Below are 25,867 nucleotides of genomic sequence, written 5' to 3' on the forward strand. Positions count from 1 at the left end.
ATGCACATATGCCTGTGTGTACATATATTCTAGAGCTAAACATAAGTTTTATGAAATGGTCTATGGAATGGTTTATAAGTCAGAAGTTATCTAGAATATAGTGAACAGATAAAGAAGATGGATATATATACACAATGGAGTATTAGCGACAGAAATGAACGAAATCTTGCCATTAGCAACAACGTGGATGGAGCTAGAGAGTATAATGCTTGGTGAAATAAATCAGAGAAAGACATATACCATATGATCTCATTCCTGTGCAGAATTTAACAACCAAAACAGGTGATTGAACAGAGGAGAAAAAGAGAACAAAACAGACTTTTAAATACAGAAAACAAACTAGTGGTTGCCAGAGGAGTGGCGAGTGAGTTGGTGGAAGGAATAGTTACAGGAGATTACAAGTACACTTACCTTGATGAGCGCTGAGGAATATGTAGCACTGTTAAATCATTACATTATACACATGAAACTAACAACACTGTACGTTAATTATACTTGAATAGAAAAAGACATGGAGGAACCTTAAAAAATATAGTGCAAAGAGTTAAAAAATCAGTGATCAAATATAGACTCTCTTCTGGGAGTCTGAGGATTTTGATTACACGTCATTTTGCATTAACTGAATAGTATTGTTCACTGTTAGTATCATGCAAATACACATACCCTAGAGTATGTGTGTTAAATAGAAGATCATAATGTTGTTGAATAAATCTCTTGATGCATTTTTATTTTCTGTATTTAAAAAGACATAGTAGGCTCTAGATTCTCAAGTGCCCTAGATGGTCCATACATATTAAACTAGTGATGTAGATTTTTATTTATCATCTCTGATTTAATGTTCATGAAAATATAACTCAGTTTAGTTGGGAGTTCTAACTACAGGTCTAGTTCTACAAAATTCTGATTTTCATCATCTTGACTACATTGATTTTGTGCACTTTGATCTCTATTTTGTGTTATACAAAAGTCAATATGTTGATCTACAAACACATCTGGTGCTTGCTTGGATAGTAGTTATTTTAAACTGGCTATTTTTCCAAGCACAGTTAGGACACTGAGAATTGGTACTATGTGCTCCTCTTGTCCATTTGTAGTGATAAAACTTATGAAGAATTCCAAGAGCGGGCAGCCCGGGTGGCTCAGCGGTTTAGTGCCGCTTTCAGCCCAGCGTGTGATCCTGGAGACCCAGGATTGAGTCCCACATCAGGCTCCCTGCATGGAGCCTGCTTCTCCCTCTGCCTGTGTCTCTGCTTCTCTCTCTCTCTGTCTCTCATGAATAAATAAAATCTTAAAAAAAAAGAATTCCAAGATCTATGTGAAGGAAACTCCATTTGTTCTCATGTAGCATTAGTGTATAAAGTAAAATTGTGTTTGTGAGAAGATATAAGAAAAACACGTGATCTTTCTGTATTTTCTTCAATCCCAGAGTGTCAGTATCAGTTTTATATAGTGATTAGAAATTACATAATTGCAGCCTAAGGTTAAGTTTTCAAGTCATTGAAATTCCTAATCAATCTAACACTGCTTTTAAGATAAAGTTTGTGTATTATATTGAATTGCCTTTCTTGTTGTATATGGTAGTTTAACTACAATAGCTATTTCTTTGAATATAAAGAGTGTATATTCGCTTGTTGGTTTGATACCTAAAACTGAGAAGTTAGCCCTAAGGGGGAAGGAAAAAAGCAACAACAACAACAAAAGAATCAATAGAGTGTCACAGCTAGTCAAAAAAGAAAACTGTAATGTTGAATGAGGTCATTGAGTGTGAAGTGAAATACCATGGAGACCCATTTCTTTATACTTGATGTGAAAAGAAATGATAGTATAAGAATCTGAGTTGAATTATAGCCTGTATTTATATTATATAGATAGATTTAGGGGAAAAAAACAAAAAGATTTGGTTTAGTATAAGAAATGTTCTAGCTACTACTGCTGCATAACATGTAACATAGAATGTTTTTGTTTCATTCTACTGATCATATGAGCCAAAAGGGCAGCTCAGATTCCAGAGGAGTGGAGCAATAGATTCTAAATCTCATCAGAATAATAAATGTATGTACAGAAAGGATGAAATTGATGAGGCATGTTAAAAATAGCTATCCAGGAAGTAAATATTTATCAGGACCTGGATATATTGAATATCACTCTCATGAGAACAAGTAAGGAAATATTGAAATAATTTACATATAAAATCTGGCTTTCTTATCCCCACAATTAAAGTAATACATATAGACCGTGTTTTATCATTTGATGAAGCAAACTATGACACAGTGAGTATATCTTGTGTTTCAGGTCGATGAAGTGGGCAGACCAAAGTCATCATTCTGGGGATAATTCCCAGTTTGAGGGTCCTGGATAGAGGTGGGCATTAGGAAGAGTTCTGTATTGCTATTGCATATTGCCTCTCTTTGTTGCAATGTGAGATTAAGTCTAAAATGATATGACTGAAAAATAGCGCTAGATTACATAATTCTAAATGTTCCAAGAAGAAACTGTAGATAATTGAAGAAGATAATCTTCTTCAATTTTTTCATCACAAAGGTAAGGGTACGAAAACTAGACTTTGCAAAGATCTTAATGTTAGTGCTGTGTCGCACTTTGGACTTGAATCTAGGTCTCTCAACTGGCAAGTTACTCCTCTTCCTATTATTGCATACATCCACACTCCTTTCGAAAAGTCTGTGCTATAAATTACCATCTGGTAATCCATGTAGAAGGACTGTCTCACCAAATGGTGAATAAGAGCTTGTTATTTCATTATATTTCCAATGTTTTGAGGTCTCTAGAAAAGTGAAAATGTTTAGTCACCTTGACAGGCAGTATATAGTGAGTTCAAGTACGTGTGGTGAGCTGAGGAGAATCTAGTTTTGGCGTACATTGAAGCTTATACAATTTTGGCCCCACTTTACAGGATAACAGGATGCAAAATTAGGACTTCAAAACTAAGTGCAGGGCTTAAAAAAAAAAAAAAAGAGGCCTGTGTATCTTAAGGGTCCTCAAGCTCGGCTTCCTAAGCTTCTGGTGGTGAGTCAATTAGTTTTATTGAAGTAAGAGTTTTGATTGGACTTTGGGATGAATATGTCGCCCCCTAGACAGTGTTGTTAGTAAGCACAGCTGAAGGATGATCATTTCTCTGCACTTAAAGTGATTTTCTTCTGACATTTACAGTGGATTTTAAGTGCAGGCTTGCTTACATGTATGAACATACACAAGGACATTCGGGCAGTGCTTTGAAGCTCTAAGTAATATGGCACTTATTCACATAGTGATTTAGACATGTGGCCTTGATTTTTATAAACCTTCAGCTACCAACATTTAGGTAGGAAGCAGTGCTGTTGATCTTTGGAGGCTGAAGACTTATGAATGATGCATTAAATTGGCATGTTAAAAGCAAGATTGTATATCTTTTGGAAGTCATCTAATTATAAAGTATTCCAATTTGATTTATCCATTTAGTATATGAGGATAAATGAGGATACCTTCTCATATCTGTTGAAAAATGATTTGATATTAGTGGGATCAGTTGAAGTATTCAGAGAATGATGCATATACAAGATAGTATTTTCTAGTCAGTGTCCAGTGTTAATATGCCACACATGGAATGCATGATAGGCACAGAGGAAATAAGGGTAATATTTTACATTACAGAGTGTTTTGAGATAGGCAAGGCCGTTATTATGTTTCATATTCTTGTAAAGAAAATCACTTGCAGGTTATGAACTTATTTCCCTGAAGTAACATAGCTGGGATTCAAGCCCAGCATTAGGACACAAAGGGCAGCAGGCTTTTCATTATGCCACTCTGTCTCTTCCTAGAGGCCAACGGAAGTTTATACCTTCCCCACCTGGAAACAATTGCATTCCCAAGGTCTTGTAATTTAGCTTTTTGTTATGACTGCTTTTCTCTGAGTTATTTAATTAGAATCTGCAACTTTTGGCAGGAAAACAGTCAACCCAGCATATTTCTAACAAGCATTGTATATAGGGGAGAAAGTCAAAGTGAGCAAATAGAAGAGAAGGAATGCATGACAGTAGCTGTTAGAATATATTAGTTGCAGACAAATTTCAGTGGGAGTGTCAGTCACCATGAATTACATTTTTAAGTCAAGTGGCCTGAAAAACTAGAATGGGATGGAACAAGGCATGTATATGATAATGTGGAATACTTGGAATTCTCCCAAACCTGTCATCTTTTAATGGAGGAACTTTTAGAAGCAGAGGCGGGGCCTGTGTTGGTAGAATCATCTTGGGAAATGCCCTCCAAGGGCACCTTTAAACACTCCTTTTCAAACTTGATGTTTTGAAAAGCTTTTCTATTAAGCAAGTATGATTTTAAAGGCAGTAGTTAATATATATCACATTTTAAAATAATCAAATTAATTTAGGTTCATCATTATTCATGATAGTACCATTAAAGCATTCTAAAGGGCTGGCTACTGCTAATAAAACATAGTTTAGCTGTTAGAACTGTTACAGAAGATAAATGTTAAATACTAGGTTACTAGGTGAAAAAAAAACCACAATGGTTTTAGGAGTACTGACAACCATGGATTAAGAGGGCTTTCTACCCCTTAAAGCATTTTATTATTGCCACATGGTTATTAGAGGAATGGAGGAGTCTACTGAGAAATGCCCTCAACAGGGAAGGTGAGATTCTGCTTTTGAGATGATAAGATCAGTGTGGATTTTCATCATGTCACCTCATACAACATTTCAGGTACATATTTTGTCTAGTAAATAGTTGATGACATGGCTCTCTGCATGATGTTGATGAGAAACTTTTTTTTCTTTATCTATTTTGCTTGAAGCCTATAGGTTTCTCAAAATTAAGTTTTCTGCTGGCATGATTGCAATAATACCTACTGGAGTTTAAAATTGTGCCTATATTTTTCATGAACAAGTTGTAAATCCTGTTAAACTGCTGTGTCAAGCCCATAGCTTGCATTGAAGCTAACAGAGAGAGAATAGTAGACTAGCTTCCAGGCAAGCAATGTGAGAGTATTTAGACCCCATCATGCCTGAAAGCATTTTTCTTAAGTGCAAACATTGGTTATATTACCCAGGGAGTTAAAACACAGGCAGCTAAAGGGAACTGGATCTTTTCAATCTGTCAAATTATATGCGTCTGCTTCTTAATCATTATCATGAAACAGTTCTGTGGGACTACTTGAAGCAAGTTAGCTTTCAATTAGCATGACATTATATTGGCAGGTCTAAACTATTAGAAAAAAATATGGTTCTGGCATGGACATCATATACATGAACAATTTATTGGTGCAGTTTCGTGGTCCAACGCTGTTACAATCTGTTAAACTCTTAAAACACTTGCCTCTCTATTTTTCTCATACTCACTTGGAAACAACTCCAAACCAAGTTAAATCCACTTCTCTGCCTTCCCTGAGTTTTTGAGCTTTGCTGAAATAAATCATACTACCTTTCTGACTTTATCTTTGTGATCACACCCCCCTAGTGGACATTGCAACAGTGCTATGTAATCTTCCTCTTTATCTAGGACATTCATTCACTTTATCATGCTCTGAGATACTATTTTGTCCATTCTCTCTATCTTTAAACTTCCTACCCTCTATCCACACTTTTCACACTCAACTGTGAAAGACTTGCCTTTCTTGCTACTTGTTTTTTTTTTTAATTTTTAATGATGGATTGGAGTAGAACATACTCGCATTTTATCACTTCATTTAGTGGCATACTCTTCCATTTAGAGTAGTCAGAATCTGCCTGCTACTATCTAAAGTCCACCCCGACATTTACGTTTTCTAATACTCTCTCAAAGACTGCTCCTTCAATTGTCAACTCTCCTATATCACCATTTTATCTCTCAATGTATAATCATTCCCATGAGCCTACAAATAGAGCTTCTATTCACACACCTTGCAGAAAACATTCCCTTGAGCTATGGCCCTATTGACTTCACGGAAAAACTCTTAAGAATTTTCTGTATTCGGTGTCTTTGCTATTTGCTATCTCACGTTCCATTCTCTCCTTAGCCAAATCCAATGAGGTTTTTGTTCTTTGTAAAACGGCTATCTTAAGGTTACTAATGAATGCTGTGTTACCAAATCCAATGGTCAATTCTCACTTCTCATCTTCCCTGATTTCTTTGCATAATTTGACCCGGTTGGCTACAGCTATCATCTGAAAAATAGTTTCTCCTGGTTTTCTTCCTACCTAATTAATTATTACTTTCCTTTGCTGATTCCTATTTCTCTGGCCTCATTGTATTTTTTTTTTAAGATTTTATTTATTTATTCATGAGAGACAGAGAGAGAGGCAGAGACACAGGCAGAGGGAGAAGCAGGCTCCATACAGGGAGCCCGACATGGGACTGGATCACTGGTCCCCAGGATCATGCCCTGGGCTGAAGGTGGCACCCAGGCTGCCCATCTCATTGTATTTTAGTTTGATGGCCTCAATCTTGAGCCTTCTTGTCTATCTCCCTTCCATACTTGATGACATCTAGTTCCTTTTAAATAAAATCTATATAAAATCAGTGACTACTAAATATATGTTTGCAGCTCAGATTTCTCTCACATCCTTCCCATCTTTATTAGTTATCTATCGCTACATAAAAATATTACCCAGAATTTAGTGTCTTAAAATGAAACATTATTTCATGGTTTCTGTGGGTTAGGAATGTGGACATTGCTTAGCTGGGTCTTCTGGCTCAGGGTCACTCTAAAGGTTGCAGTTGAGATTTTGGCTAGGGCATCAATCATCTGAGGGTTCAATTGGGGCATGATCTGCTTTCAGCCTCATGCAATAGTAGTTGGCAGGATTCAGTTCCTTAAAAGTTGTTGGACCAAGTTCTTCTGTGGCTGTTGGCCAGGGGACACCCTCAATTTCTTGCCACATGGACTTTTCAGTAGGGTAGCTGGCTTTATCACAGTGAGCAGTGAGGAAGTGCAGTAGGAAATCAGTTTTTTGTAACTTAATTTCAGAAGTGACATCCCATCACTTTTGCCTTATTAACAAGTCTGTAGGTCCATCTCACACTCAAAGGAAGGGGATCACAAGGTCATGAATAACAAGATGCAAGGATTATTAGAGGCCTACAGCAGTAATATATCAAATTAACTTGGATAGGATATAGGCATCTCAAACTTATAGCGTCCAAAATGGATCGTGTTGTCTTAACTTCCAAAACTTACTATTCCCCTAGCTTTCCCCGTCGCGGTTAATGGTAGCACAGTATACCTCTACTTCCTGGCCAGACCCAGGAATGATCCTTGATTTCATTTCAACTCACAGGAATACCCAACATATTAGTGACTCTTACTGTTATTTTCTCTAAATTGTACATCAAGTCTGATGATTTTGCAGCATTACCTTGGTTAAAACTGTGTTCTCAACCAGTATCAGTGCTTGTTTGAACCACTGCATTAGCCTCCAACCTAATTAGTATCCTGTTTTCCTATTTTTGTTCCATTAGAGTCCATTCTTAATGTGGTAGTCAAGGCAAACTTTTAAATAATGTGTATTATCTTATTAGTAACAATATTAGTTCCCCATGGCTGCATCAACAACATTACCACAAACTAGGTGGCTGAAAACAATACTTACTTACTCTCTCACTGTTTTGCGGGCTAGAAGTCCAAAGCCAAGGTGTCTGCAGGTCCATGCTCTCTCTGAAGGCTCTGGGAAGATGATCCTTCCTTGTTTCTAGCTTCTTGTAGTTATCAACAATCTTTGGCTCTCCTTGGCTTGTACATGCATTCCTCCAATCTCTGCCTCCATTGTTATCGGGCTTTCTTCCCTGTGAGTACTTGTATGTCTCTCTCTGTAAGGACACCAGTAATTGGATTTAAGGTCTGCCCAAATCCACTGTGATTTCATCTAAACTTGGTTGCATCTGCAAGAGCTGTATTCCCAAAAAAGGTCATGTATATGGGTATCCAGGGTTAGTAGTTTAACATATTCTTTGGATGGCATATTTCAACCCAAAACAATACTGTATAAACTCTGGATGACTTTTCAGTCCAAATAAAACACATGTCCTTCCATTTATTGGTTCCAACCCGTTCATGCTTTATCTAGTTCCCATCTCCCTCATGTCTATTCTGCCTCAATCATATTGATGTTCTTTCCATTGTGCTACTGTTCTTTCCATTGTGCTACTATTAAGAACTTGTTCTGTCATGGCTTTTGCATATGCTCGTCCTTTTCCTGGATGTTTTCCCCTTATTCACATGTGACTTCTGCTTTCTCATGATTTAAGTCCGAAGTTATAGATAAGACCTTTGAGAAAACACTAACTTCTATACCACATCATTCTCTTTCTTGTATTACTATTTAATTTTCCTCACATTTATCATTAAATATAGTAATTGTTTGCTTGTGTTTTGCCTGGCAAAAATGTAGGCTTGATGAAGGAAGGTTCTTGATCTTATTTCCTTTCATGTCTCTAGTACTCCAGTGTCTAGCATAGTATATGGCATATGTTGGTTAACAAGTTTATGTATCCATTAAAACCTCAAAGAGCAAGATGATACACAGAACTGCTAGATAGATTCTGGAAAGTTGTCAATATCAAATGCCGATCGACTTCTGATCTTCTGAACTTGTGGAAGCAAAGTGTTTCTAGATGTGGTGGGAACAAGAACAGTCAATCTTAGAATACAATTCTCAGAAGAACCCTAAGCAAGTAAAGCTATATGCCACGTTCTAGGGAGTTAAGAAGTAACTAGATGAGACAGGCATAAAGCAATGTATATTCTCTTTGAGGAGATAGTGTAGCTCCTGTGATAGAGAAGTAGGAGCCTCAAATAGTGAAAACTTAGGAGTTGAATAATTATAGCAAATGCCTAGTTAAAAACTACATAAATATACACAGATAGAGTTTCACTCCATGCAGGGATTTTGTAAGCAGACACTGTACAAAGAAATAGTAGCACTGCGTGCTAGTGGATCATTGGATATGAATCCTGTATGTTTTTATTTGTGGATACATTTGCATCAGAGGTCTCAGAACTCAGTTTTACTTATTTTTGACCATTTTAAAATATTGTCAATAGAAGACCTGCAAACTAATATTCTAGTTGTATTAGCTTGGGAAAAGAGCTTTATATAGACATCAGTAGCAGCTATGTGATTGAAAATTTGTAAGGATTAACAAAATAGTCTATGTGAAGTTCTCAGATACATGCATGACATTTAGTAAGTATTCAACAAAGGTTAATAGTTGTTTTTGATAAACAGAATTTTTCTTTTATGTTTCTGGCTTTTTCAGTGTTATACTAGCTTTCTGTTATAGCTGTAACAGCTTATCACAGACTTTGTGGCACAAATAACACAAATTCATTCTTTCGTTTTTGAAGGTTAGGTGTATGAAATGTGAATCACAGGGCTTTTAATTAGGGCGTCTTCAGGGCTGGTTCTTCTGGGGACTCCAGGACAGAATCTATTCCTTTAATCTTGTGGCTTCTAGTGGTTGCTGACATTTCTTGGCTCATGGCTTTATCACCCCAATCTTCACTTCTGTTATCACATGGCCATCTCCCTAACTTTAATAATCTTGTCACCCTGTTACAAGGACTCTTGTGATTACATTGGACCCACTTTGGAATCCACGATAATCTTTCCCATGTTATGATCCTTAAATGAATCAAAGCTGTAAACTTCCCTTTCCCACAAAGGGTAACATATTCAGTGAATATGGGTATTAGGACATGGACATCTTTGGGAGCCATTATTTTGTCTGGCACAAATGCATTCACTGTCTTTCAATTTTAACAATTATTTTTTTAAGAAGTACAAAGCTTTATCAGTCTTTTTTGTTTCCTTTATGAGAATTCTAATGACCTATTGGCACATAGGACAAATGCTTATATTTCTTTTCCTGGCAACTTTGGTGGTCAGATTCTCACTGTGTAGTACCTAGGGGTGACTACCGAGCACCTTCATAAAAGATCACTAATTAATTGTATTTTGTTCGTAGACCTTAGAACTGAATTTTCTGTTGGTTAGAGCTCAGCATTCTGACTGCTCCCATGATCTGTGGATATGGAGATGCCATCTGTGCCACAGATCATTTGGGAACCTTTGGAAGCATTTTTGCTTGTGAAAACTTGGGCAAGGTACCACAAGAATATAGTGGGTAAAGGCTATGAATGCTGCCACCCATCCTACAGTGCACAGTATAGCCCCCTAAAACAAAGGGTTATCTGGCCCAACATGTTAATAGCAGTGGGGTTGAGAAACCCTGCCAGAGGGAACTCTAAAAACTAGAATTGCTCAGACGTTTGCTTTTCAGAGTATGGTCCGTGGATCATCAGTCTCTTTGAAAGCTCCCCATGTGACCCCAAGATGGAGCCTTAGCTATTCTCCCAGTATTCTACTCTCCTCACAACTTGTTATGGCTCTGGCTACATTGAGTTGAATTGGAAAAATAGAATTTAAAAAAACTTTGCCACATATAACAAACATCAAAGATGGAGTTCTGATTAACATAAAGCCACATTTTCTTGAGAGCTGCAGTAAGTTTCTTCAATATGTTGAATTTTAAACAAACCAAAATGTGATAAGGGTCATGTTTAGCCAACTACCCATTAAATATATTGTCAGGAAGAGCTCATAAAGGAGGGCAAATCCACTCAGGGAGGATCATGTTGATAGTCCACAAGACCGATGATGGAATATATTTGCTTTCTTCCCTGGCTTTGTCACTGGCCTCATCCAATCTGCTGACTTGGGAACCCAAAAAGTTTCTTCAATATGAGCTTTGAAGCTGAATTACAGTGGAGGGCATGATGAATATGAAGTGTGTAAGAAAGGTGAATTAGAAAAGTGGAAGATGGAAACCATGTAGTGTTTCTGTTTATGCTTTCTATTCTTGTGCACAGTGCACTTTCCATTTTAGCTAGGTCATCCGTTTACTGGATTTTCTCCTGTCACCAAACAAGTATGAGTTATATTGAGTTTTACAGAAATTTCAGGTAGCATATGGAATATTTCCCTTTCCCCAATAATTCCCAGTAGTTTAAATCTGGAATTACTACATATGGTTAATTCAGCTAAGGTGATAGTTGGCACCATAGTCCTATAAAATGTCCAGTGGTTTTTAATAATAAAGGGTAATACACATCCGACTCTAAGCATCAATGTTTAATACTAATCATACATTATTGTCTTTAATTTTTTGTAATAATATTCTGAGGTGGAGACTGTTCCCTTGTACACTTTACATATAAGAGGACAGAGGTATAGAGATATTAAGTATTATTGTGTACATGTTATACAGTTGGTAAGAAGTTGAGCTGTACTTCAGACACAGGCATTTTTACTCTTAATCACCTTTGTTTATATTTCTTGATGTCTCTCTTTGCAGACCATCAGTTTGTACTAGGGATTTTCTGAGGGGTAGCTGGTTACACTAAGCAAGTCTGGACTTTGTAAAGGATGATTATATCATTTTCAGATGACCTTGATATTGAGACCTTTATCAAGGAAGCTGCATCCCAGCCACCATTCCTCTAAGCACGATGCCTTGGCCTTTTGAAAGCTCAGAGAAAGGCCTAATGTCTCAAAGTACACCTACCTCTTATTGATGATAATGTTATGGAAATAGACTTTTTTCTATGCATCTTTGTAGTCCCACTGGTTTCTTATTTAACTGCTGTGAAGTTGTCTTTATATTGTTGTTCACATGGTTTCTGATTGAAACACCATGATACTAAGCATTGACTAGAATATAAAATCCAACCAAAGGTAGGTTATTGTAATTTCTTCCTTTAAACTTTTAAAAAATTACTTTACTCATCTTAAAGTATTCATTGATTAACTTTATTATAGTAAATGTAGTTCTGAAGCATAATGTTAAAAAACTCATGAGTCATAAAGATACAAAATGTACACATGTCAAAGATGCATTTAATTCACTAATGAAGGAACTGGAAGGAAGACATGTTAAAACTAGCTTAGAGAAGATTTCAGAGAACCATAAATTTATATGCGGTAAAAGAATTTTGGAATGGATTTGCCACAACTGGTATGTATATAGAGCAGTGATCAGTTGCATCCCACCAGACCACAAATAATTTCCATTTCTACGGACAAGATTTACTTGCATTGCTGTTAACGTTCTAGAACTTACCTTTTCAGAGTTGTGAAATAGCATATCTAAAGACAAAGGTACACAGACAGGACCAGGTAGTCCCTAGAAGCTCCAACTCTCCATCAGAAGATTATCAAGTAATCTCTATTGTTCATACCAGTATCTCAGATATTTTAATTAAGTCCTATCCTGTGGATGCATCTACAATACATTTTTTTCATTAGGTTTTAATTGGTATGTGATTGTGTTTTCTCAATGCAAGTGTAAATACATACATACATAAATACATACATAAATGTATGTGTAGATCCAAGATACTTGCAAAATATTTTTCCAAATTTCATTTAGTTATCTACCGCTTTTTGCCTGTGTATCCCCAATTTTCCAGCTTAGAGATACCACCTTCACTCCCACTGTCCTCCTCTCCTTTTTATTTTATTTTATTTTTTTTTAACATTTTTTATTGGAGTTCAATTTGCCAACATGTAGCATAACACCCAGTGCTCATCCCGCCAAGTGCCCCCCTCAGTGCCCATCACCCAGTCACCCCAACCCCCCGCCCACCTCCCCTTCTACTACCCCTTGTTCATTTCCCAGAGTTAGGTGTCTCTCATGTTTTGTCACCCTCACTGATATTTTCACTCATCCTCTCTCCTTTCCCTTTATTCCCTTGCACTAATTTTTATATTCCCCAAACGAATGAGACCATATAATGTTTGTCCTTTTCCAATTGACTTATTTCACTCAGCATAATACCCTTCCAAGGTGCATCCACGTCAAAGCAAACAGTGGGTATTTGTCATTTCTAATGGCTGAGTAATATTCCATCATATACATAGACCACAGCTGCTTTATCCATTCATCTTTCGATGGACACTGAGGCTCCTTCCACAGTTTGGCTATTGTGGACATTGCTGCTATAAACATTGGGGTGCAAGTGTCCCAGCGTTTCACTGCATCTGTATCTTTGGGGTAAATCCCCAGCAGTGCAATTGCTGGGTCGTAGGGCAGATCTATTTTTAACTCTTTGAAGAACCTCCACACAGTTTTCCACAGTGGATGTACCAGTTCACATTCCCACCAACAGTGCAAGAGGGTTCCCCTTTCTCCACATCCTCTCCAACATTTGTTGTTTCCTGTCTTGTTAATTTTCCCCATTCTCACTGGTGTGAGGTGGGATCTCATTGTGGTTTTGATTTGCATTTCCCTGATGGCAAGTGATACAGAACATTTTCTCATGTGCTTTTTGGCCATGTCTATGTCTTCCTCTGTGAAATTTCTGTTCCTGTCTTTTGCCCATTTCATGATTGGATTGTTTGTTTCTCTGCTGTTGAGATTAATAAGTTCTTTATAGATCTTGGATACTAGCCCTTTATCTGATAGGTCATTTGCAAATATCTTCTCCCATTCTGTAGGTTGTCTTTTAGTTTGGTTGACGGTTTCTTTTGCTGTGCAGAAGCTTTTGATCTTGATGAAGTCCCAATAATTCATTTTTGCTTTTGTTTCCCTTGCCTTCATAGATGTATCTTGCAAGAAGTTGCTGTGGCCAAGTTCAAAAAGGGTGTTGCCTGTGTTCTCCTCTAGGATTTTGATGGAATCTTGTTTCACATTTAGATCTTTCATCCATTTTGAGTTTATCTTTGTGTATGGTGAAAGAGAGTGGTCTAGTTTCATTCTTCTGCATGTGGATGTCCAATGTTCCCAGCACCATTTATTGAAGAGACTGTCTTTTTTTCCAGTGGATAGTCTTTCCTGCTTTGTCGAGTATTAGTTGACCATAGAGTTGAGGGCCCATTTCTGGGTTCTCTATTCTGTTCCATTGATCTATGTGTCTGTTTTTGTGCCAGTACCACACTGTCTTGATGATCACTGCTTTGTAGTACAACCTGAAATCCTGCATTGTGATGCCCCTAGCTCTGGTTTTCTTTTTCAATATTCCCCTGGCTATTTGGGGTCTTTTCTGATTCCACACAAATCTTAAGATGATTTGTTCCAACTCTCTGAAGAAAGTCCATGGTATTTTGATAGGGATTGCATTAAATGTGTAAATTGCCCTGGGTAGCATTGACATTTTCACAATATTAATTCTTCCAATCCATGAGCATGGAATATTTTTCCATTTCTTTGTGTCTTCCTCAATTTCTTTTAGAAGTGTTCTGTAGTTTTTAGAGTATAGATCCTTTACCTCTTTGGTTAGGTTTATTACTAGGAACAGGAAGAAATAGAAAACCTGAACAGGCTGATAACCAGGGAGGAAATTGAAGCAGTCATCAAAAACCTCCCAAAACACAAAAGTCCAGGGCCAGATGAGATGGTGTCCCAGGGGAATTCTATCAAAGAATTTAAAGAAGAAATAATACCTATTCTGCTAAAGCTCTTCTGAAAGATAGAAAGAGATGGAATACTTCTAAACTCGTTCTATGAGGCCAGCATCACCTTAATTCCAAAACCAGACAAAGACCCCACCAAAAAGGAGAATTATAGACCAATATCCCTGATGAACACAGATGCAAAAATTCTTAACAAGATACTAGCCAATAGGATCCAACAATACATTAAGAAGATTATTCACCATGACCAAGTGGGATTTATCCCTAGGATGCAAGGCTGGTTCAACACTTGTAAAGCAATCAGTGTGATGGATCATATCAACAAGAGAAAAAACAAGAACCATATGATTCTCTCAATAGATGCAGAGAAAGCATTTGACAAAATACAGCATCCATTCCTGATCAAAACTCATCAGAGTGTAGGGATAGAGGGAACATTCCTCAGCATCTTAAAAGCCATCTACGAAAAGCCCACAGCAAATATCATTCTCAATGGGGAAACACTAGAAGCCTTTCTCCTAAGATCAGGAACACGACAGGGATGTCCACTCTCACCACTGCTATTCAACATAGTACTAGAAGTCCTAGCCTGAGCAATCAGGCAACAAAAAGAAATAATAGGCATTCAAATTGGCAAAGAAGTCAAACTCTCCCGCTTCGCAGATGACATGATACTGTACAGAGAAAACCCAAAAGACTCCACCCCACGATTGCTAGAACTCATACAGCAATTTGGCAGTGTGGCAAGATACAAAATCAATGCCCAGAAAACAGTGGCATTTCTATACACTAACAATGAGACTGAAGAAAGAGAAATTAAGGAGTCAATCCCATTTACAATTGCACCCAAAACCATAAGAAACCTAAGAATAAACCTAATCAAAGAGGTAAAGGATCATCATGTATTTATATCCTCTTTTTCACTTTTGATTTTATTTCAATTATTGGTCTTATTTATTATTATATTAGATAGAAGTTTGATACTTATAATACAAACCTGGTTATGACATTCAGTTCTGTAAACTCCACTGGCTTCTCACCCACTTAAGGATGTGGTTCAGATTTCATGAGAAACAAACTGTATCTATACAGGTTTCTCTCTACAACTTTTCAGACTCATGTGGTGCCACTCAGTCAGTAGGTGTGCCGGTTACTCCACGGTAATTACAGCCCCTACTCCAGTATGTTGGTTTGTAGAACATTCCATAGCATTTTATGACAGGTTGCTGTACAGCAAACTATTCTATATACAAATCTCAGGATAATATTTAAATATGGAACTCACTCATTATGGACAGTTATTTGACTGTTCATTATCATATTATTATCACCTTAGAGGGAAATCTGTCGAGGACCATATGACTGAAGATATTAATGACATTTTAGCCCTTTAGCCAGGTTATGAATGAACTTCTGCAGAACATACTGATGTTAGTTATAAGGTCTGGAACTTTAACATTTTGTTGCTAGTCAGACTCTATAAGAATGAATGATCTTCTGGTTAGGATTGTGTTAAAAAACAAAAACCCGAACTTTGGACCTTTTTGTAAAAAATTATTCTAGTGACATAATGCTTCTTTTTGATGATTTAAACATACACACTTGTCTGCCCTTCAACCTGTATTGAATAGATTGCTCTGTATATGGTTTTATTTTCACTAGTGGTTTTTCAAATGCATCGTGCACTCTTTTTATCCTCTTCTACCTGCATATCTCGTCCATCACTGTTTAAACCCTTTCTACCATGGTCCAAAGTTAGCTTAAATGTCATCCTCCTCTGAGAATGTTTTCATAACCTCTCCAGGCAGCACTGAGCACACTCCATAGACTTAAGAATTCTTCTAATACCTATCCCTTTAGTATAATCATTGATTTTTCAGGTCTCTTCCTTGGCTACAGTGACCAATTCCTAATGGTTTTGTATTCTTAAAACTTAAGACAGTATCTGAAATATGGTAAGCACTCAAATTTAAAGTAAATGTATAGATGTCTTCATAAATTCTAGAAATAAATATCTCACATATTTATACCCATATTTTGTAGATGAGAAAACTAGGACTTAGAGATGAAGTTGCTAGAAGTAAGACTCCTACCCCACTTAGTTTTCAGTTTAAAACCAGTTTTCTATGCTTTATGATGAAAGTAGAATAAAACAAACCAGTTCTACTTCCTTCCTTTTCACTTCAAAATTGAAATTTATATACATCCATATATACTTTTTTCTCCCTTTCTACTTTTAAAGCTTGTCCCAACTTGCCCATACTGATATCTCTCCTTTCTAGATTTACCTCCTTCCTCTGGTTCTGTTTCTCTTTGCTTCTGTTTACATATAAGTTCTGATCTTTCCCATTCTCAACTACAGTTATCCCTCAACTTCTCAACTCTGAACTGTGGACTCTACATCCTGTCATTTAGGAACAAATGAATGAAACTTATGTTCCTCATTAAATTTTCTGATTATGCCCCCATTTATTTAATCAAAGTAGTAGCCAGTACCACTGGCAGTATCTTAAATCTAAAAGCTAGATTTTTCTCTTTTATCCTTAAAATACATAAGCTCTCCTTTTACTGCCTAATTTTCCCCTTCTCCCTTTGATTCCCTTTGCTATCTCATAAATATTTGTAAGCCTTCTCCTCTTTGTTTTCTATGCTTCATTCCCATTTATTGTATTCATGTATTTAACTTAAGCTAAAATTATGGTATTATCATCTTCCATCTTTACACTGAGCTTCTGGCTAATATTTTAATTAACTACAAGACAATTCTAGTAGGAGATTACACAGACTGTTCAAAATATATGTGCCTTAAATATAATTTTAAGTACTTCTCCATCAGTGCCCAAAATGTCTTTTCTATTTTTATATATTGGTAAATAAGATCATAATAGACCTGGTTGCTTAAAATAAATGCCTCATATCCACTCTCAAACTTGCTTTTAATGCCACTTCCTTTAATATCTGTGAACTGTATTTATTCCCAAATACATTATCTTTTTTCAGCATTTACCTCTACTAAATTAAGGCCGACCTTCATCTTCCTATACCATTGTCTGCTAAGTAGTTGCTTCCACCTACAAACTATGCTTTCTAAAACAGTTAAGATTATTTATTTACAAGCTTCCATTGGTTCTTTGTTGTCTATACTGCAAAGAATTCTTAGAATTGTGTGAAAAGAAAATCGGTCAGAATTTTAGGTGAGTTGTCATGTATATTCTGAAGAAACATTCAGTATACGTAATGTTTTCATGATAAAAAAGATTAAGAAAGTGAAGCTGCATGAAATATTCTTAAATGAAATTAGACAGTATATGAGTGAAAAACACTGTAGGGGGCATGAAGGAAAAGTCCCAGATTCTTACCTAGCATATCTTGCTATTAACAATCCCACATTAGTACCTTCAATTTCTTTCTTAAAATATATATATTTTTTTATCTTTTTAGAGAGAGAGTGTGTGCCAGCAGAGGTGAGGGAGGGGCATGAGCTTATGACCAGAGCTGAAATCAAGCATTAGACCCTCAACTGACTGAACCACACCCAGGCACCCCTGACATCTTTAATTTCTGTCACTGCAGCCCACAACCTGTGATCTATTTACACTTCCCTACTAGAACCTGCCATTTCACATCCTTTCTGTATTAGTTTCATTTTGCTCCTGTGAGAGATTACCACAAATTTAGTGGCTTAAAACAGCCCCAATTTTAATGTCTTAGAGTTCTGGTGGTTAGAAGTTCAAAATGCATTGGACTCACTTGGTTAAAGTCAAGGTGTTGGCATGACTGCATATTTTTTGGAAGATCTAGGGGGATAATCTGCTTCCTTGCCTTTTCCTGCTTGTGGCCAAAGTCATTCCTTGGCACATATCCCTTTCCTCCATCTTTAATGTGCATCACTCCAATCTCTGACCTTTGCCTTCTATCCTTCTGTTTTCTCTGTATGAATATCATTCTTTTACTGCCCTTTTATAAGGATGCTTGCTATTGCATTGGTCTCACCTTAATGATAATATCCCATCTCAAAATCATTAATTTAACCACATCTGCAAAATCCCTTTGACATGTGAAGTAACAGATTCACTGGTTCCAAGATGTAAATATGTTTGCAGGTGGGCATTATTCTGCCGACCAGAGGGACAATTTCAGTTATACTTTATCCTAGACCCAGAAGTCCCTTTGCCTTAAAAAAATATTTCCTTTATGACCTGAAATGCCTCTTCCTCTGAAAGCTCCTTGCTGTGACTTCAGCAGACCCAACCTGAAGCAGAATAGCTTTTTCCCTCTACTCCCTCAGCACATTATACTCACCATATGGCAATAGGGCCAGTCTAATTAAGTAGGTAAGTGTTTGTCTCCTTTATTGGTCTATGGACCTTCTTTATTAGAGTGGATCACGTTGTCTTTGTGTCCCCACTATGCTGTAGCACAGCATCTTGTAACTAGTATATGCCTAATAAGTATTTACCAAATGATGAGTTTGAATGCCAAAATTCAACTGCATGTATTAGCAGCCACATTCATTCTTTCATTCATTCACTTTTGTAGCTAAAATTTACTGAGCCTTAGAAATAAAGAGATGGATAAAACACATTCACCCTGGTGGAACTTCAAGTCTGGGAAAATAAAGACATTGTAATTAAACAGATAAACTGATAGCTTGAGAAAAGACGTAGAGAAAGCTGGTATATACAGAAAATGTCAAGGTGAGAGGATGTGAGTTGCATCTATAGTGTTGACAATAATGGCAGCAACAGTCAACTGCAGTGAAAACAGTAACAACAGCAGCTTTCATTTATTGACTGTTGTATGTGCCAGTGCTCTTCTAGTACTATGCTATATACTGTAATGATACCTATTTTTCAAATGAAGAAACTAGTTTCAGAGAGGTTATTTGCCCAAAATGACACAGCTAATAGGTTGTGAAACTGGGATAAGAACCTACACTGACTGATTGCTCATAACCAATGTAATATGTTCATTCTGTGTAAGGTTTAGTAGTGGTTTAAATGAAATCAAGTGGTGATGGTATAACAGGAAATAGGCAGATGATTTCAGGTCCATCTATTCATAATTTGAAGCTACTTGAAATGAGGTAATTGATAGGATGAGCCCACCATGTGACAATAAGAACGTACATAAGAACATCACTATATTTATATATACTTTGCATTGTGATTTGTGGGTAAGGATTTTAATTATGCAACAAATATGGCAAAGCTTGGGTGTCTATGACTGGATATTTTTTATCTGTCTTTCAAGATAAGATATAATAAATTATATTGAGGTTTGTAAAGATTATTGTACATTGACCAAGATGTGAATGTTTTATTCAAGTTGTTGAATCTGTGATATGCTACATATTTTTCCCCTAATACACAGCATATCAAGAGATTCAATTAAGGATCTTGATGTTGCCAACTTGATGCTTTCCAAACCGATTTAGTTTTAAAAAATAAAATTTCAAACTAGCTGTGTGCCTTATAGAAATGAAATGAGTGAGGAAATATTATTTTGAACAAGAGTAAGGTAATAAGATAGTTAACTGGAAAGGCGTACAGTATATAGTTGGATCCTGGAGTTTCTTGGGTAGCACTGATTAAACTCACACTGAGAGAGGAACTGATTCTCACTGCTAACCTGAAGGCTGAAGATATCAACTTGAAGATTTCCTGCAGCTCCAGTTAGTGCAGTGCCTGGAAAATGGGATTCAGGTTTTAGGAATGCATGACTCAGGTTGCACTGTACTGTGGCAGTTCGTCAGATGTGTTTGATGAGTTAGCTTTTCGGACTAGGTTTCATTTATGTCTTTATGCAAACTTAGGGTCCTTGGTTAGAAAACTGAAACAAGCTGTCATCATTTAAAGGAGCTGGAGTTAAAATAGCTTATTCTCAATGCTTGTGTTAAAAATTCACTGACTTTTTGACTAAAATGATGATGGTATCACCTTACTGCAAGTGAATAGATAGTGATTTTGTTTTGTGAATTAAAATGTGTCTTAACAGACTTTTATTAATGCAAATGAATTAATCATTTAAAAATATTCAGAGGTATTTGAGGCAGTAGGAGAGCAAAATATGTGACTGTCAAACTACCATTTCAGCTTCCTCATTTTTAATAAAGTCATAGTGATTGAAAGCTGAATATGATCAGTCCTCAACTGTCTTGCAGAGAAACTTGTGCTGTCATGGATTGACAATATATTTGAACTGTGTTCTGACTTGCTACTTTTTGAAATTCAGTCTTTCACCTCTACTATCTCAGTCTTATACAAAAATAAAAGGATGATTTTCCAAGAAAGACAGTGTTTCATTTCATTTAATTTCAAATGAAATCTATCCCCCTTTGAAATCCAAACACTAGGCTAATGTCCCTTCTAGTATCCCTCTGAGAGCCTTGTAATAGGAAGAAGTAATGTATTTTTCTGTAGCTTTCAGAGACAGACAAGAGTCTTAAAATTCTCTTGAAGTATCTTTTAGTAAAGCTTTTTGAAAGAGAATTGTAAAATTATAATTAAATCTTTAAAGGCATAGAATTTATTATTCCTTTTTGATTGGAAGGAATGATACAGAGTACAATAATATTCTATTGTATGATGGAACATTAAAAAATGTCAGTGCTTGGCAATTTATATTAAACATAAATTGTAAGTGATACGATCCTTTTGAAGGGATTGTTTCCACTTATTTAAATAGAGTTAGTCTAAATAGAAATTCTAAACCTTAAAGGGAATCTTAAGATTTTAAAATATTTTAGGGTCCCTATAGAGACATAATTTTGGCACTACTGGTTTGGATTTTACTTAGCAACTACAACATATAGGAAAACATAATACAGATCCTGTTCATATTCTTTACTTTTATGATGTTTATTGCGTGCATGATCAAAAGTTGAACAAAAATCTTAACATATTACTACATATTTTTTAAAATGTATGTTTTTTTCTTTTTATCTTTGCTTTAGGGAACAGCCTTTAAAAGCCGGAAGATGAAAGCTCCGATTCCACACTTGATTCTCTTATATGCTACTTTTACTCAGAGTTTGAAGGTAGTGACCAAAAGAGGCTCTGGTAAGCAGTGTATCTTCCTTTACTCTCATTTTTATGGCTTGAAATGATGGTGCTATATTCACATCTGTGCCATTTCTGGAGAGATTGAGAATTAATGGGGGCTCACCTTGTGGAAGTATTGCAGACATATTTTTAAATGAATGGAGCATACAGAGAATTAGAAAGGTGGGAATACGTTGAAAAAAATGTGGTTTATAGCATCAATTATTATGAAATTGAATGGACCAATCCCAAAAGCTTATAGTTTTCATTTTGTAGTGTGATTTTCAACATTCTTTTTTAAAGGTGTCGTTTTAACTTTTTCATGGAAATATTGTGATTTATTTTCATGTTAACTTTACTGTTAACATTTCAGTATTAGCTGTGCTTAGGGCAGATTCTTTTGAGGGTTGTACTTCAGCTGATTTGCTGGATTATTTTGTAGATATTTAAAGAAAGCACTAGAGTTAATAAAATATTATGGGGAAGCATCCTAATGTGTTAGGAGAAAATATAGAGGTGAAGTAGAATGTAATAGGAAAGGAGCTGCTAAATAGAATAATGTTGAAATTTACAGAAAATTTTGTGTTATAAGACGTCATCATTTTCAGTTGACATTTGGAGTGAGTGAAATGTATGAGGCAATTGATAAATACTGTTACCAGTATGGAGTTGTATTTTGTCTAATAAATGACTGATAATGCAAAGCCTTGCCATGCTCACATTTTATGTAGGGTTACAGAATTTTTGAAGCTATTGCAAGGTGTTGTGATGATCAAGAATTGGTTAAACAAAAGTATTTTTTGAATTCAGAAAGGAGGGGATGAAATGGTATAGATGTGGCTAGTGCAACCATTCTCAGTCCTTTAGGTTAAGAGGCTTCCAACTCATATTGATTATCTAATGAAAAAGGTCACATGCCAGGGAAGTAGAGAATAAGTTTGCCCTCATGAGCTTCCCCCTTCCCTTGGATGAAAGTCTGAGGAGGACTTGAGGGGTATTTGTGCATGGACAAGGGGATGATGCAGGGTTGGGAGTTAAAGGAATTTTCCTGAGCCTCTTGGTTCTAGAACTTTTTGGTTATTGTACAGCTGTTGTATCTGTCATTGATGTGGTTGTAGACAATATGAAAAAATAGTATTTCTCTGTTGACTCATTATTTCACATGTTCCTTTTGGTGGCCATTTGTTAATGGAGAAAAGCCTAGAGCCAGGATTATGATGTAGTGGCTTTCATAATCTGGGTGAATTTCTGGCAAATGGCAGATATTTTGATTTCTTTGTCTGCCGCTTTCACAGGAAGTTGAGCATACCTATGGGAGTTCCAGTAGGTACAGGGGGAACAAGTACTTAACATGGATCTTTGAGATACTGACCACATAAAAGAGAAACACTTAACTATATAAGTATTGTAACAAAGTGAAACTATTCAAAATAGAAATATTTATTGAATCTTAAAAACAATTTTCTCTGGTGATTATACTTGGTGACATAAAATTTTTTTCAGTTCTTTTTGTGTATGTCAGATTTAAGATTGATGTATTGAAGTGCAAATGTGACTTTTTTTTCCACCATCAAATAGTGGTGACAGATCCATGCTATATAAATTCTAATTTTAGGGGAAAACTTTTATTAATTTGGGATTTACTTTATTTGTTTGAGTAGTGTGGGAGAAGAGCTAGAAATGTGGGACAGTTGGAAAATTCATAACTCCTTCTGCTCCAGAGATATGAGAAAAGTCAATGACCTGTCTCAAAATCAATTTTTATTTTAATGATATAATTATTTTAGGAGTGTGGTAATAAAATGCTGCTCTGCTTGGCAGAAGTTCTGAGACCTTGTTCTCCTGTTTACAGATATAGTTGTCACATAGCTACTTAATACCTCTAAGCCAAATGCGTTTTCTGTATCATAATGTAAAAGTGATAAATAAGGCAGATACTGAGATTAAGTGGCAGGTTTGATTTTTTTCCTGTGTAATGTGAGTTAAGATAGCTTCTCCCACTATTTGTGTTAAGATCCAGCTGGATGAAAGTTTGCTTTTTTGATTTTTGAATATTAAGTGTGCGATTTAGGAATAATGTTACTTTACCCATATACTTTAGAAGCTTCCACTGATATCAAAGGCCTTCAATATAAATGCATGCAAAACTTTAGAACATGACCTGAGAGATCAGATTCAATCCTTGGTTGTTATATGTATACCCAAAGTGATATTTAAACCAAAACATCATAAAACTCAATTTTTAATATTTTAACCAAGGATGTTATGATGACATAACTTCATTATATTTAATTTGTTCATTAAATTCGTAGCAATAGGAGTATAAGGCAATGTGATAAAAATATTAAATCTCCAGCTTGTTTATGAAGACCTCCTATTGCTTTCAAATTAGTTCTGTTAATGAGAAACAAATACCTACTTCTACATTTTTATGGAATGACCGTATGTGTTTATCTAAAGTTAATGCTATATACAAGTAATGTGACATACAAAATTCAACATTACAACTGATTGTATATGATTATAATAATATTTAATATGCTCTTGGTTATTAAAATATCTAGCTCTGGTTTTTTAGTCACAGTGAGTTAAAAATAATATTCTAGCAAAAGACACATGAAAAGCATTGCATTTTAAAAAATGTTTACTGAATTTTCAAAAAGATTTATAAAATTAAAAATAAAAAAGGAATTAAATGATAAGAAAGAACAAGGATAAGTAGCCCTCTTGGTTAATGTGTGAGATCAAACATCAAAAATTGATTTTTATTCCCTGGCCTTGGTGCCTCAGGTTTTATAAATTGGGCTGGATGTGAAGACTGAGCCATTAATCTTTTAAGGAGAAGATGCCAAGTGCATTCCTCTTCTACTTGATCTATGGAGATCAGTAATGATGCTCTTCAGTAAGCTACATATCTGCTTCTCTCAACAAAGGTGCCATGGTAATAGGCATCAGCTGAAATGAGTGTCAGGTACTAAAGTATATGGGTAAAGTAACATTATTCCTAAATTGCACACTTAATATTCAAAAATCAAACAACAAACTTTCATCTGGCCAGATCTTAACACAGATAGTGGGAGAAGCTATCTTAACTCCTTTCCATTTCTTTGCTGCCTTCTCTTTGCTTTCTCTTTTCCCTTCATCTTTCCCTCCCTCCTTCCACCCCTCTGTCCTTTTTTATATTAGTGTATTTGCAAACAAAAGAACCGATTTTGAATATTCCTACTGTATCTTTGTAGAACTTTTTTAACTACAAAAATATTGTTACTACTTTATTTGAAGGGTTAAAGTCCACGAAATACTATGTCTTAAGGTTATTTCAAGAGTGTAGAATGTCTCTGTTAATAATGGCTATTAACTATTTTTTATTTTCTGTGACTAAAAGGATTTGGAATATGATTCAGGGGCAGGTACACAATATAAACTATTGAAGGACTGTTACCAAGGTATGGGTATGGTATATTTTGGGAACTAAAGTGTGAGTTGTGATTTGGCCCAAGAGTTGGGGTTGCGGAATATAAATGAAGCCGGAGGGACATGGATATAAAGATTTGGGAATAGAAAGGGATCCAGACCTGTTGTTTGTTTCTCTTTGCTCTTATTCCCATCTCTAAAATGTAAGATGATAAGTGCAAGTACCATGATTTATATATGCTTATAACCTCCACAGTGCCACATCTGATATGTTTTTCAAAGTCTGGATTCAATAAAATGTCTTCATGCAATAACGAGGACATGAATGTATGAATGAGTGACTTTAATGTTCAGGCTGGGTTATATCAGTGAGGATGCTACAAGTATTAGACAAATAAAGGTAAATGAAATAAACATTTAGGAAAATATTTTCTTAAATAGAAATTAGTATACTATATAATATGAGATCATTGAAGTGCAAGATAAAAACTCAGAATAAGTAATGTCTAAGACATGATAAGGGTTTATATAAAGACAGTGAACCTTTGTGAATGATGAGTGTCTTCATGAGCTTGAAGTGCAGTTCGAAATCTTCTTTAGAAGGGAAAGAAAATAATTCTTTAAATATTACTGTATTGGAATTTTACTACATTTAGTGCTGCTTTAAAGAAGTATTGTCATTATGCAGACATTCTGGTTTTAATGATGCTGCTTAATATAGACCACCATGTAAAGGGTGTAGTTCATATTTACTGACAAACAATAAATAAGCAACTGACTTCAGTATAGGAAAAAAGTATTCACAATTACTAGAGCATATAGAGAATAGTCAGTGGCTATATTACTACAAACCAAAAAGTACATCTTATTCTAGAAAGTATTTAAGATGTGTAAGAGCTACTTAAGGCAGCCAGCTATTAGAAAGTAAAAGGTTTACCACAGGGAGTTTATCTTCTCTTCATTCTAGAACCTGACAGTGGACACCTGTTTGTGTAAAATGATTTAGATGCA

At 35.8% G+C, this 25,867-nt stretch overlaps 1 protein-coding gene across 2 annotated transcripts in view; it reads left to right on the forward strand.

The window, feature by feature from the left end:
• IL1RAPL1 (interleukin 1 receptor accessory protein like 1) overlaps nucleotides 1-25,867 on the forward strand; it is a 1,348,418-nt gene that overhangs the window by 173,673 nt on the left and 1,148,878 nt on the right. For both annotated transcript variants that reach the window (XM_038587125.1, XM_038587126.1), the window contains one exon: nucleotides 21,355-21,460. In XM_038587125.1, coding sequence (XP_038443053.1) covers nucleotides 21,379-21,460 — 82 coding nt within the window. In that variant the 5' untranslated portion in view covers nucleotides 21,355-21,378. The remainder of the gene's footprint in view (nucleotides 1-21,354; nucleotides 21,461-25,867) is intronic.

This window comes from Canis lupus, chromosome X (genome assembly GCF_011100685.1).
Source record: "Canis lupus familiaris isolate Mischka breed German Shepherd chromosome X, alternate assembly UU_Cfam_GSD_1.0, whole genome shotgun sequence".
NCBI classification, from domain to species: Eukaryota; Metazoa; Chordata; class Mammalia; order Carnivora; family Canidae; genus Canis; species Canis lupus.